At 42.1% G+C, this 14,113-nt stretch overlaps 1 protein-coding gene across 14 annotated transcripts in view; it reads left to right on the plus strand.

Annotated features, from left to right (window-relative positions):
• Window positions 1–14,113, plus strand: part of UNKL (unk like zinc finger) — a 109,120-nt gene that overhangs the window by 67,551 nt on the left and 27,456 nt on the right. For 13 of the 14 annotated variants that reach the window (XR_008847384.1, XR_008847383.1, XR_008847382.1 and 10 more), the window contains 3 exons: window positions 1,400–1,577; window positions 10,604–10,696; window positions 13,631–13,861. Coding sequence is in view for 7 of the 14 variants with exons in the window: in XM_056537159.1 (XP_056393134.1) it covers window positions 1,400–1,577; window positions 10,604–10,696; window positions 13,631–13,861 (502 nt within the window). In the remaining 7 variants the exon portion in view is untranslated. Of the gene's footprint in view, window positions 1–1,399; window positions 1,578–7,832; window positions 8,301–10,603; window positions 10,697–13,630; window positions 13,862–14,113 lie in introns of those variants that run through there. The other variant, XM_056537161.1, reaches the window with a different exon arrangement.

Below are 14,113 nucleotides of genomic sequence, written 5' to 3' on the forward strand. Positions count from 1 at the left end.
CTGTTTAGGAATTAGGTGGTGGAGATACTTGGCAGTCTGTGCAGGCAGCAGCAGTTTGGACACTATGAGACAGATTTATCAAAATCTGTGCAGAGGAAAAGTGGATCAGTTGCCCATAGCAACCAATCAGAGTGCTTCTTTCATTTTACAGAGTCCTTGGCAAAAATTAAAGAAGCAATTTGATTGCTTGCTCAGGGCAACTGCACCACTCTTCCTCTACACAAGTTTTGGTAAATCTACCCCACAGCTCTAACATCCAGCATTTATTACTGGGAGGGACACATGAGAAAAGTCTAAAACTAGGAAGGAGTTGGTTATAAATACAAATCAGGATTACTGAAAATGACGGAAGGCTGCAAACTGAAGTTAAAGGAGAACTTTAGCAAAAATGTACTTATCCCTTATCCATAGGATAGAGGATAAGTGGCTGATTGCCGAGGGTTTTGACCACGGGGACCCCCCAATGATCACAGGGACGGGACCCGGTGCTCAGTGAGTCACATGTGCTGCAGACGGCACACACTCCATTCATTTCTATGAGAGCGACGAAAAGGCCAGAGTGCGGAACTGGGGCATAATTGGCACTGTCAGAGAAATGAATGGAGCGCTCGCCATCTACTGGTAGACTGCACAAGCTGCTCACTGAGACACCTGGGGTCCCGTCCTAGAAATCACGGGGGTCTGAGCAGGCAGACCCCTCGTGATCACCTACTTATCCCCTATTCGTTGGATAGGGGATAAGTTAACTTTTGCTGGAGATCTCCTTTTAAGAGGGAAAAGTCCTATTTTTTTCCATGTCAAAGGTGTCCACAGACTTTACATGCCTTGGTGAGTTGGAATGTCACAATCTGTAATTTATGTGCATTCTTGGATATAGAGAATTACACTAGTTACCCCCCTTTAGCTGTATTGGGGTGTTTGAAATGAAGGACACTGATGTAAACTTCTGGTCCTGCTATTTTTTGCAATCTGCACACCCAGCTCTTGACCTTCCAACTCCTCAATCCATGGTGACTCCTTCCCTTCATACCCTGCAGACTGTCTGCTCTCCTGTTACTGTGTGAATTGTTTACCTTCCTCCCACCTTTCTCTACTGTATAAGCATATGATACAAAGAGGACCAGAGCAGCCACATTCACACTAAACACTTCACTGACACTGACTTAGATCTTCATGTGAATGTTTGGAAATCATGGTGAAATCTCGGAGTCTCCTTTGTATGACATGTTTCCAGGAATGTATGACTTAGACCTTCAGTCCGATAACACGTGCTCGACACCTTAACATAACTCACACTACTAGTGTCCTTTATTTTCTTTCTTATGTTTCTAGTCACAATTTATTTTGTATGCAAAACAACTGCACCTTTGTTCATTTAATGTATATATTCTTTGAACAGAGCCATCTCAGTGTTTTTTCAGTGGTTAACCCACTGGCTTCCAGTATAACCTCCAGTATAACTTCTAGTCTGGCATCCAGTATTGGCTCAGATAGTTCATCCCCTACTGCGCTATCAAGTGTTAATGCCAAAGCTCTCCCATTCTACCCTGCTAGTAATACTGTTGAATCAGTAATAGGTAAGCCTATGTGTTTCGTCTTTACTTTTCAGTATGGCCACTTGTATTTAAAGGGGTACTCCACTGACCCAGCGTTGGGAACATTTTGTTCCGAATGCTGGGTGCGGGCTGTGGGAGTCGTGGCATTTCAGCCACGTCCCTCGTGACATGACGCCACGCCCGCTCAATGCAAGTCTATGGGAGGGGGCGTGGCGACTTGCATTGAGCAGGCGTGGTGTGACGACACGAGGGGGCGTGACAGTGACGTCATGACCCCCGCAGCCTGCACCTAGCATTCGGAACAAAATGTTCCCAACGCTTGGGCAGTAGAGTATCCCTCTAAGCTTTTTTTTTTTTTTTTTTTTTTTTTAAGATTTTAGTTATGAAATGGCAACTTTCTATTTGTTGGATATAAATAAATTATTAATATGTTAATAAAACAAAAATGCGGACATTGGGTATCACTAGAAATATGTATTTAATATGTGTTTGGGGTAAGTCCTTGCTTTTGACAGTGGTGCATGAATTATTCCTATGTTGTTAATCTGCTTTGAGCTCATGAAATTGGATTTATAATGGGGGTGTGAAGGATTTCCCTGAGTCTTGCGTTGATGGCCTGTCCTTGGAATAAGGACCTTGGGGGACACTTTAGGTCAGCAGGGCGGTGGTATTCTTTGGAGGACTGTGGCCTAGTTTACTGCAGTTCCTGTGTATTATCTAACTACAACCATACATATACATAGGGTTGTCAGATAACACTTCAGTGCCAACCAGTCTGTCTGCACTATTGCTGTCTCCGCAAAACCCTATTTTAACCTATAAACCGCTATTTATCACACCATAAAAACACGGTGACCACTCTAAAAAAACAAAATAAAACCTGATGTATTTCCTTCACATGTTTCTTTTAAATGGGCACTCTCGTTAAAACAAATTTTTGCTATTGCACTTCTCATAGTAAATATAAAATCTTTCTAATGTACTTGGTTAAAAAAAAAATTTCTATGTTTAAAAAAGCTGCCACTAGGTGTCTCCCTAATTGTCCAGAGCACCTTTTCCCCTATCTCTTGCCCAGACTTTGGACTCCTGCTGGCCTGGCAGAAGTCCAAAATCAGGAAATGCAGTCTGGAGTGATGAGGAGGGGGCGGGGGAGCTGCAGCCTTAACCAATCATAGCTTATCTCACACTGAACTGCTCTGGGCTGTGTGTATCAGAGTGAGGGAGAATGTTCTCCTCTGTACGGCTTCAGATGATGTCACGCCTGCTGGGTAACGCCCCTTTCCAGTCTATGAATCTGACTGAGACTGAGTGAAAAAATATAGCGCAATATCAAGGTAGAAAACTAACAAATAATAAAAATAAAGGCTGGGGATGGTTTATCATGATGGCGTAGTGATTTGGGAGAATTTATAAAATTTAACAAGATCAAGGGAGGTTCTCTTTAAAGGGGTATTCCAGGCAAAAACATTTTATCCCCTATCCAAAGATTCCCGGAAACCCGGAGGTTTCCGAAACTGGAGACGCAGCTCCCGCATAGAATGCGGGTGCTGCAGGGAGATCGCGGAGGATCCCAGAGGCGGGCCCCCACGATCAGACATCTTATCCCCTATCCTTTGGATAGGGGATAAAATGTTTTTGTCCGGAATACCCCTTTAAAGCTCACAAGGAAACAAAGTGGAGATTTGGGCTCATATGGCATTTTGTACTTGTACAATGCATTTGGAAAGTTTTCAGACTTTTTTATTTTTGCCACATTTTGTTATATTGTGGCCTTGTGCTAAAATAAAGTTTCACCCATTTTTCTACAATTAGTACCCCATAATGACAAAGTTAAAACAGAAATTCAGTTTATTGAAAAGCAAAAACTAAAATCTTGCATTGACATAAATATTCAGACCCTTTACTCCATACTTAGTTGAAGCCTCTTTGGTAGTGATTTCAGCCTCCAGTCTTGGGGATGAGGCCACAAGGTTTATACACCTGGATTTGGGGTATTCTGACATTCTTCTCTGCAGATCCCCTCAAGCTTTCTCAGCTTGGATGTGGACCATCACTGGAATCTACCACCATCGTAGACTGGACAGGTTAATTAAACCCACCTTCGGCTATTTGCATGTGTTAAATTGGAGGCTCCATACTCTCAAAATTGCGTTTTTCTTTTGAACTTTATCAAACAATTTCTTTAGGGTTCATACAAAACTTATGACTTTTCAAGTACAAAATATATTCACCCTGCTGTGTGATCGCTGTGAACCTCTTAAGGATCTGGCATCCAAGGATCTTTTTCACTCCAGCAGGAGCCTTTCATCCCAGCCGACGATCCAGCTTGTCTCTAGGGAAAAACAGCAGAGGCTGGATCCTTGGCTGGGATGAAAGGCTCCTGCCGAAGCGAAAAAGATCCTTGGATGCCAGGTGTTTTACTTTAATGTGACTATGCACTGGAAGCCATTTTCAGGTCTCTCCAGAGATATTCCATTCAGTTCAAGTCAGAGCTCTGGCTGGGCCACTCAAGGATATTCACTGATTTGTCCTTAACCACCACCATTCTTCTTTCTAGGGGTTGTATTGGGCAGGTAAGCAGTGCCTTGTTTCCTCCAGACTTAAGGCTTTGAATTTTATGTTTGTATTTTCTGAGGAGTGGCTTCCTTATGGCTACTCTGCCATAAAGCAAAGACTGGGGGAATGTTGCAGAAATGGTTGATCTTCTGGAAGTTTCTCCTATCAGCTCATAGGATCTTTTACACCCTGTCCTTTGAGTGAACATTGGGTTCTTGGTCATCTCTCTACGTTTGTAGTGTACGGGAGCCGGATCCGGTTGGGGATAGTGAAAACCGTCCCGTATCCCAGGCCCGGACCCCATTCATTCAGCACTTTCCTTGGCTCCCCAGCTGCTACATGCATCTTCACCTACTTCTAGGCCGCAGGCAGTTCCCTTATACAGCCACTAGAGGCCATGAGCGCCTCAGTATGTGCACAAAGACATCATTCATTGTATTCCTCCTGGAGGAAGAGATGCTCCCGGCCTCTAGTGGCCACAAGCGGCATCACTAGAATTTCATGTTATATATATATTTATGTCTGTAAATGATGGCACCCCTGAAATTTTTTTAGATAATGAAGTACTTCTCACAAAAAAGGATTGCAGTAACACACATTTTGCTATACACGTGTTTATTCTCTTTTTGTGTATTGGAACTAAACCAAATAAGCAAATTGGACATAATGTCACAGCAAACTCCAAAAATGGGCTGTATAAAATTATTGGCACCCTTAACTTAATATTTTGTTGCACACCCTTTGGAAAAAATAAGTGAAATCAGTTGCTTCCTATGACCATCAATAAGCTTCTTACACCTCTCAGCCGGAATGTTGGACCACTCTTCCTTTGCAAACTGCTCCAGGTCTCTCTTATTGGAAGGCGCCTTTTCCCAACAGCAATTTTAAGATCTCTCCACAGGTGATCAATGGGATTTAGATCTGGACCCATTGCTGCCACTTCAGAACTCTCCAGCGCTTTGTTGCCATCCATTTCTGGGTGCTTTTTGACCTATGTTTGGGGTCATTGTCCTGTTGAAGACTAAAGATCTCGGACACAAACCCAGCTTTCTGACACTGGGCTGTACAGTGCGACCCAAAATCCATTGGTAATCCTCAGATTTCATGATGCCTTGCACACATTCAAGGCACCCAGTGCCAGAGGCAGCAAAACAACCCCAAAACATAATTGACCCTCCACCACATTTCACTGTAGGTACTGTGTTCTTTTCTTTGTAGGCCTTGTTCCATTTTCGGTAAACAGTAGAATGATTTGCTTTACCAAAAAGCTCTATCTTGGTCTCATCTGTCCACAGGACGTTTTCCCAGAAGGATTTTTGCTTACTCAAGTTCATTTTGTCAAAATGTAGTCTTGCTTTTTTATGTCTCTGTGTCAGCAGTGGGGTCCTCCTGTGTCTCCTGCCATAGCGTTTCATTTTAATGTCGATGGATAGTTTGCGCTGACACTGATGCTCCCTGAGCCTGCAGCACAGCTTGAATATCTTTGGAACTTGTTTGGGGCTGCTTATCCACCATCCGGACTATCATGTGTTGACACCTTTCATAAATGTTTCTCTTCTGTCCACGCCCAGGGAGATTAGCTACAGTGCCATGGGTTGCAAACTTCTTGATAATGTTGCGCACTGTGGACAAAGGCAAATCTAGATCTCTGGAGATGGACTTGTAACATTGAGATTGTTGATATTTTTCCACAATTTTGGTTCTCTAGTCCTCAGACGGTTCTCCTATCCTCTTTCTGTTGTCCATGCTTAGTGTTGCACACACAGACACACAATGCAAAGACTAAGTGAACTTCTCTCCTTTTTATCTGCTTTCAGGTGTGATTTTTATATTACCCACACCTGTTGCTTGCCCCAGGTGAGTTTAAAGGAGCATCACATGCTTAAAACAATCTTATTTATCCACAATTTTAAAAGGGTGCCAATAATTTTGTCCAGACCATTTTGGGAGTTTGGTTTGACATTATGTCCAATTTTGCTTTTTTTCCTCCCTTTTTTTTTTTTTGCCTACATATGCCAACATATATATTGCTCAAAATAATAAAGGGAACACTAAGATAACACATCCTAGATGTGAATGAATGAATTAATCGCATGAAATACTTTCGTCTTTACATAGTTGAATGCGTTGGCAACAAAATCACACAAAAATTATCAATGGAAATCAAATTTATCAACCTATGGAGGTCTGGATATGGAGTCACATTCAAAATCAAAGTGGGAAAACTGCACTACAGGCTGATCCAACTTTATGTAATGTCCTTAAAACAAGTCACAATGAGGCTCAGTAGTGTGTGTGGCCTCCACGTGCCCGTATGACCTCCCTACAACGCTTGGGCATGCTTCTGATGAGATGGCGCCAACTCCTGGACTGTCTGTGATGCAATGTCGCGTTAGTGGATGGAGCGAGACATGATGTCAAAGATGTGCTTAATCGGATTCAGGTCTGGGGAATGGGCGGGCCAGTCCATAGCATTAATACCTTCTTCTTGCAGGAACTGCTGACACACTCCAGCCACATGAGGTCTAGCATTCTCTTGCATTAGGAGGAACCCAGGGCCAACTGCACCAGCATATGGTCTCAAAAGGGGTCTGAGGATCTCTTAGTTCCAAATGGCAGTCAGGCTACCTCTGCAAGCACATGGAGGGCTGTGCAGCCCCCCAAAGAAATGCCACCTCACACCATTACTGACCCACCGGCAAACCGGTCATGCTGGAGGATGTTGCAGGCAGCAGAACGTTCTCCACGGTGTCTCCAGACTCTGTCATGTCTGCCACATGTGCTCAGTGTGAACCTGCTTTCATCTGTGAAGAGCACAGGGCGCCAGTGGCAAATTTGCCAATCTTGGTGTTCTCTGGCAAATTCCAAACGTCCTGTACGGTGTTGGTCTGTAAGCACAACCCCCACCTGTGGAAATCGTGCCCTCATACCACCCTCATGGAGTCTGTTTCTGACCGTTTGAGTGGACACATGCACTTTTGTGGCCTGCTGGAGATCATTTTGCAGGGCTCTGGCATTGCTTCTCCTTGCACAAAGGTGGAGGTAGCAGTCCTGCTGGGTTGTTGCACTCATACAACCTCCTCCACATCTACTGATGTACTGGCCTGTCTCCTGGTAGCGCCTCCATGCTCTGGACACTACACTGACAGACACAGCAAACCTTCTTGCCACAGCTCGCATTGATGTGCCATCCTGGATGAGCTGCACTACCTGAGCCACTTGTGTGGGTTGTAGTCTCCATCTCAGGCTACCACTAGAGTGAAAGCACTGCCAGCATTCAAAAGTGACCAAAACATCAGCCAGGAAGCATAGGAACTGAGAATTGGTCTGTGGTCACCACCTGCAGAACCACTCCTTTATTGGGGGTGTCTTGCTAATTGCCTATAATTTCCACCTGTTGTCTGTTCCATTTGCACAACATCATGTGAAATTGTTTGTCAGTGTTGCTTCCTGAGTGGACAGTGTGATTTCACAGAAGTGTGTGTGTGTGTGTGTGTGTGTGTGTGTGTGTGTGTATGTATGTATATGTGTATATATATATATATATATTATCTGTATCTTTCCAAAATATGTCCAGTTTGCAGAATGTACCACCAGTGACTCCAGTCAAGGTTTAGAAACATTTCAGAGATGATGATGAAGAGAAATGGGGGGAGCCTGATCTAAATATCAAGTGTCATAGCAAAGGGTCAGAATACTTTTTGTCCTTGCAAAAATAAAATAAAATTTACATTTTTATTTTAGCACAAGGCCGCAACATTACAAAATGTGAAAAAAGCCAAAGGGGTCTGAAAACTTTCCAAATTAATTGCATAGCATTTCCTTTTAATTAGATATTAAAAAGTGATGTTGGAAAGCTCTCCCATGACATCACCTTTTGGATTTTCCTCCCCGTGTTCTTCACGCTATATATTTAAGCCTGAGCTGTAATGACATGTTTTGTGCGATCTGCTGCAGTATGTGAATAGAACCTCTCTGGGGGGGAGGGGAGAGAAGCGGGGTGTAGCGAAGCAGGGCGGGCGGGCACGCTGATCCGATGAGTCGTCCTCTATTCCTGGGAGCATATGACAGCCTCCTGATGTGACTGTGGTCACATGACCAGAAGGCTGCTGCCGTGATCAGCTGCCATGGTACAGTGTATGTATGAGCAGAGCAGGCGACTGCAGGCAGTGAGTCAGCACTTACACGGTAAGCACAAGCATGTCTGCATAGCTTCTACTTTACACTACACAACACTAGGACATCCTGGTTTCCCCCCCATACCCTTTATTGGCATCAAGCACATAGCATCGTGTGATGACGTCATATAGATTGTAATAGGGTTTCGTGAACGCTGTTCAGCAATGCATCAAACTTACCATATCACCGCAGATAGTTTTTCAACTTGTATCAGTGAAAATAATGGAAGGGAATGTAGGCGTGCATATGGGGCTATAGGAGCTCCCTATTGCCTTTTTGCATTTTATAATGGGCTTTTCAAGGCCTGCATACACACATGATCAAATAACATGCATGCATATAGTCTAAAATCTCTGTTTTCCCAACCAGTGTGCCTCCAGCTGTTGCAAAACTACAACTCCCAGCATGCCCGGACAGCCGAAGGCTGTCCGGGCATGCTGGGAGTTGTAGTTTTGCAACAGCTGGAGGCACACTGGTTGGGAAAACACTGTTAAACGCCTATATCCCACGCCCAGCATCAGGGAGGTTGTATAATGCAATTTTGCAATGTCATTTGAGTGTACATATAGCATTGCAGCTTGCTTCATCCATTATTTTACTCTGCAATTACACAAGGGACTGTTCTTTCATATAAAAATGAAAACCGTTTTCCTCCCATTCTCCAGATCCTTAATCCTGCTTTAAAAGCAATTTATTTTTTAATTTATTTTTATTTATTTTTTTGCATGTGTTTCATTCATTAAATGTAACCAGGACACACTTTGCGGGCGCAGTGCCCAAGTATGACTGGCATATTTATATACCAACGCAGCAGAGCTTTAGTTTGTGCTTGCCTTGTTTGCTCCACATGATAAGTCTCTGAGCTAAGATGACTCAGGAAGGCTACCATGTAAAATCGTAAGCAAATCCGCCATGAAGCTAAGGACTTGCTAAATAACAAACTTAGCTCTGCTGCATCTGTAGAACATTATCTTATGCGAGTAGATCAGCCAGTTTCCCTGTTAAAATCAGCATAACAGCAATCGGTAAAGGTATATGGCAACCATGCATGGGCCTGAACACAAGAACGTGTTTATGTAGAGTCAATGTTAGAGTAAAAAAAAAAAAAAAAATGAATTAATTAATTAAAAAAATAATTAAAATTTAAAAAAAAAAGCCAACTCAAGCTTTACAAAGCTGGCTGCATTCAGATTAAGAAAAAACAAACGAATTTGTATATTAATTTATAACACAAAAATGTCTTTATAAAGAGTCAATGTTAAAGTAAAAAAAAAAAATGTATTAATTTAATTAAAAACATAAAAACAACTTAATCTTTACATAGCTGGCTGCATTCAGATTAAGAAAAAAAAAGTGTGTGTGTATTAAAAAATTAAAAAGTAAATATAATTTAATAAAAAATAAAAAAAAAAGCCAACTCCATCTTTACATACTTGGCTGCATTCAGATTAAGAAAAAAAAAGTGTGTGTGTGTGTATTAAAAAATTAAAAAGTAAATATAATTTAATTTAAAAAAAAAAAAAAAAAAAACAACTCCATCTTTACATAGCTGGCTGCATTCAGATTAAGAAAATAAAAGGTATTTATAATATTATATAATTTTTTTTTAACTCTAACATTGGCTCTATATAAAAGAGGGTCAATGTTAGAGTAAAAAAAAAAAAAAAGAGTAAATATATTTAATTGAAAAAAATAAAAAAAGCCAAATCAATCTTTACGTAGCTGGCGACATTCAGATTAAGTAAAAAAAAAAAGAATTGATATTACTAATATTCCAACCATACACATTAAGGTTCCTTGCACACTACAGAATTTCTGAGCAGAGAAACTGCGCTGGGAAATTCCCAGCACAGCAGAGTCCCATTGCTATCAATGTGATTCCGCTGCATGGTGCATTCTATGGAATTCAGCAACAGAGCTTTCTGCCACTGAAATTCATCCACAGAAAGAGAGAACAGGTTTGATCTTTTGGTGGAATTCCAGGAGAGTGAATGCATTGGGTTTGGGGGTGGGTGAAGATGATGGCTGGATAAACATGTCCATTGAAACCCCCCTCCCTTTAAAATAAGGCTGCAGAGCCATGAAATGTGTAGGACCCACTATGCTACAAAAGGGGATAAACAACCGGATAAACCCCAAATAATCATGGAGGTCATGGGTCACCTTGGTTTTGTGTGTGTGATTTATATTACGCTTTCCTAAGTTGTCATGTAATTCCTTATATCTCTCATGATTTATAATCTTATTATGTATATTAAAGGGTTTAGGGGAAACATGTGAGGTAGCTAGTAACTTGGCATTTGTCTTTACAGGTTCTGCCTTAGATCTACATTTTAGCAATATTAATGTTGCATCTTTAGACAAAGAATTAGAAGACTCTGAGAACAGCGACCTGGGCTTATCGAGTAAGAATCTTGCACTTTGTGTTTGTTTTTTGGGGGTTACTAGGAATACTTGTAAGAAAATGGTTGCCATCCAGCTATCCTCAAAGCAGAATTTCTGAATACTTCATTAGTTCCAAGAAATATAGATCTTCCTTGTATTGTCAAATGAAGACAGCAGTCCAGCTCATCACGACAGGTTCGGCTCATGCATCTTCATTAGCTGTAGGCCATATGGCCGCTAACTATCCCTCCCGAATCTCCCATACATGTGCGTGCTCGGCTGAGCATGCATTTAGTTATGGTGAGAAGAGGTGAGTAAGGCACAACCAGGCACCTTTTGGTAGTTGCTTGTCTCTCAGGGGAGCGAAAGGATCAGGCAGTGGAACTCAGCATGCCCAATCCGTCTCCAGCGCACTCCTGTGCGGTCCAAGCGCTGGAAGATTCTGCCAGTGCATGTACTGTACGGAACGTGCGCTTATAGATTCTCCATGTGGACAATCTGTCATGAGAACATAGCCTTAGGCACAGTCATTATTCAGCAGCATAGTGTCCTGGAATTCAAAAGGGGGGGATTGATGACATGTGTAGAGGAAGAGTGGTGCAGTGACCAGAGCAACCAATCAGCTTGCTTTTTTCAATTTTTTGCAGGTCTCAACACAATTAAAAATTATTAAAGAAGGAATCGATTTGTTGCCATGGGAAACTGCACCATGCTTCCGCTACACGTTTTCAGAATTCTCCAGAGACTAAATTGCACCATGCGCATGGCGTAAATTCATACGCTTTCTTCAAATCAGCTGTAAAAGTGAAATTGGAGCACTAAAATATAGAAAACCAAAACAAAATAAATTTTGCATCAGACATCTGCAAGGATAACAAAAATGACCCCAAATTTTTTTTTAAAAAAATTAGGGATCATTGGGATTAAACTGTATTATTTTATAATGTTCTATATTAGATTAGATTTACCCTTCAGATTCAAGCTAAAATGTCATTTGAAACGTAAACTGTCCTGTTTCGCATGGTACGTCCCAAAAAATTGTTAAAAGGCTTCCACTAACTATATAGATTGGATTCCCGCCAGGTCTGACATGGTCTGACATTTCTGCGTATTTTACGTTGAGACTTGTTTGAGACTTTCCAATAAAAGTCTCAGTTAATAAATTCCTGAGCACTCCATTTTATCCTCTATTGTAGACCACTATGCTATTTCTGCTGAGAAGGGCTCTAAAGCAAAAGTCTCATAAAAGTCCCAACTAAATAGACTGAGAGACAAATATAGACCATCTGAACAGTTTGATAAATCTCCCCAATTGGGTCTAGCTGATTTTACCTTAATGGAGAGCCCTGTGAGGACTGTATTTTTGTTTTTTTGCCTCTGGTAAATTTCTGACCAGTACTGCCCTCTCTCGCTAGGTGTGTGTTCCACTCTTGCCTGCTTCCGCAGAAATTCTGGACTAGTAATGGTTGCCATGTGGTTTCTCATGTGATTCAGGAGCTTGGAAAAGCTAAGAGAGGTATTCTTATGCAGCTTTTCTATGCTCCTGAATGGAATATCGGCACTCTCTATTCCAGTGTTGCCCAACCAGGGTGCCCCCAGCTGTTGCAAAACTACAACTCCCAGCCTGCTGGGAGTCATAGTTTTGCACAGCTGGAGGCACCCTGGTTGGGAAACACTGCTCTATTCTTTAGATAATGGCATGTATGGTACTGCATGACTTATGTGGCACAGGGCACTGTTGGGTACTATAGACTGAAGTCAGACAGTGTATGGTGGCATCCTCAAGTATTATACAGGACAGTACAAAAGGCATGTTATAATCGTTGCCCAGAGCACTGGTGGACACTAGATTGAGTACAGTCAGGTAGTATATGCTGCCTGGAGTTGACTTTCCAGGAAGATTAAAAAATGCTTGTCACGCTGCACTTTTTAAAGGGTACCTATCATCAAAAAAACTTGATATATTATAGGTTAATGTATGCAGAATAACTTTCCAATGTCATGTTATTAAAAAATATGCTGCTTTCCATTTAATTTTCCACTTTGAAAAAATGACCATTAGGGGTCTCCCTACCAGTCCTGACCACAAGTATATTTCAGACTCATGCTTGAGTCCTAAATCTCACACTGCAGCCGGGACACAGACAAGCTCAGCACTGCTCCCTGCCTGTCAGACAGGCAGGAGCCAGCACTGTGCTCATAGCACAGTAGGGCATACTCCTGACTCTGCCTTACGGCTTGCCTTCATTTATTTTACTATCTGAGCTCCGATCTTTCTTCTCTCTGCGCATGCAGTTGTAAACAGAGAGAAGATTCAGAGCTGCTGGCTGTGTGTTCACAGCCTCTATGCTGGCCACGCCCCCTTCCACCCTCATACTAGGACGGCTGAATGAGCAGCCAAGAAGACTATAAAAACGGGTAGAAAGAGGGGGTTTTGAATGAAAAGAAACACAGGGATAGGGTCAGTGAGAGTCAGGGACAGATTGGGGCGGGGGTGAGGATTAGGCAGAGTTTAGATCACGATAGGTACTCTTAAGTTATAGAACAGTAAAAGTCATGATGAGACAGATTTTGCATTCCAGCTCTAGGAATACTGGTCTTATTGCCATCCAGCTATCTCCAAAATACAGACCTTACACAGAAGTGGGACTATACAGGGGTTTACTTTAGGTGGAACATAGTGACTCTGTATGCCCTCCAAGTGCTGCATTCAGTCTGCATGGAGCATGCTCAGGTTATTTGTGTATAGAAGTCAGGTAGCAGCTGTTTTGCCATCGTATTGCTGCTGAGCTATTTGTAGCTCTTATAAAATGCTCCTGATTTTTAGTGGGCACAATCCAGTTGGGAGTTTATTTTCTGTTCACTAGGAAGGTTGTTTCCTGTGAAATCTTTTTTATTTGTGACGCATGTGTTTATAGACTAATATTTTTATTTTATATCTGTTTTATGTGTAGGTCAAAGGTTACTGGGAAGTTCAGCACCAGTGAATATCCCAGGATCTCTTGCTCGTTCCTCCTCTCTTCACTCCTCTTCTTCTCTTTCAACCTCTCCTCTGAGCTCGCTCTCCCAGTCGCTGTCACAGTCTTATCTTTCCTCCAGTATGGCTCCCCGCCAGCAGCAGACACCGACACTGAAGTCTGAGCACAACGCTTTAGGCACTTCAACCTCTTCCCACAACTCTTTAGGTATGACGATAAATATGTACGTAGTTTGGTTACCCACTTAGTAAAAGAACCAAATGTATCATATGACACAGGACTGGGTTGTTTTCAGAAACCTCATTCATTTATATGGGGTGTGGATCATTGCCGGACTTGATGCAAATTTTGTAAAAATCAGGCTGCTGCACCGTATTTTCCGAAGCAGAACTCCAGAACATAATTCTGCTAGGAAAATACGTAATGTTAATAGGTCCTTATGCTAGCAGACCTAAAATT

Source organism: Hyla sarda, chromosome 8 (genome assembly GCF_029499605.1).
Source record: "Hyla sarda isolate aHylSar1 chromosome 8, aHylSar1.hap1, whole genome shotgun sequence".
Classification (NCBI taxonomy): Eukaryota; Metazoa; Chordata; class Amphibia; order Anura; family Hylidae; genus Hyla; species Hyla sarda.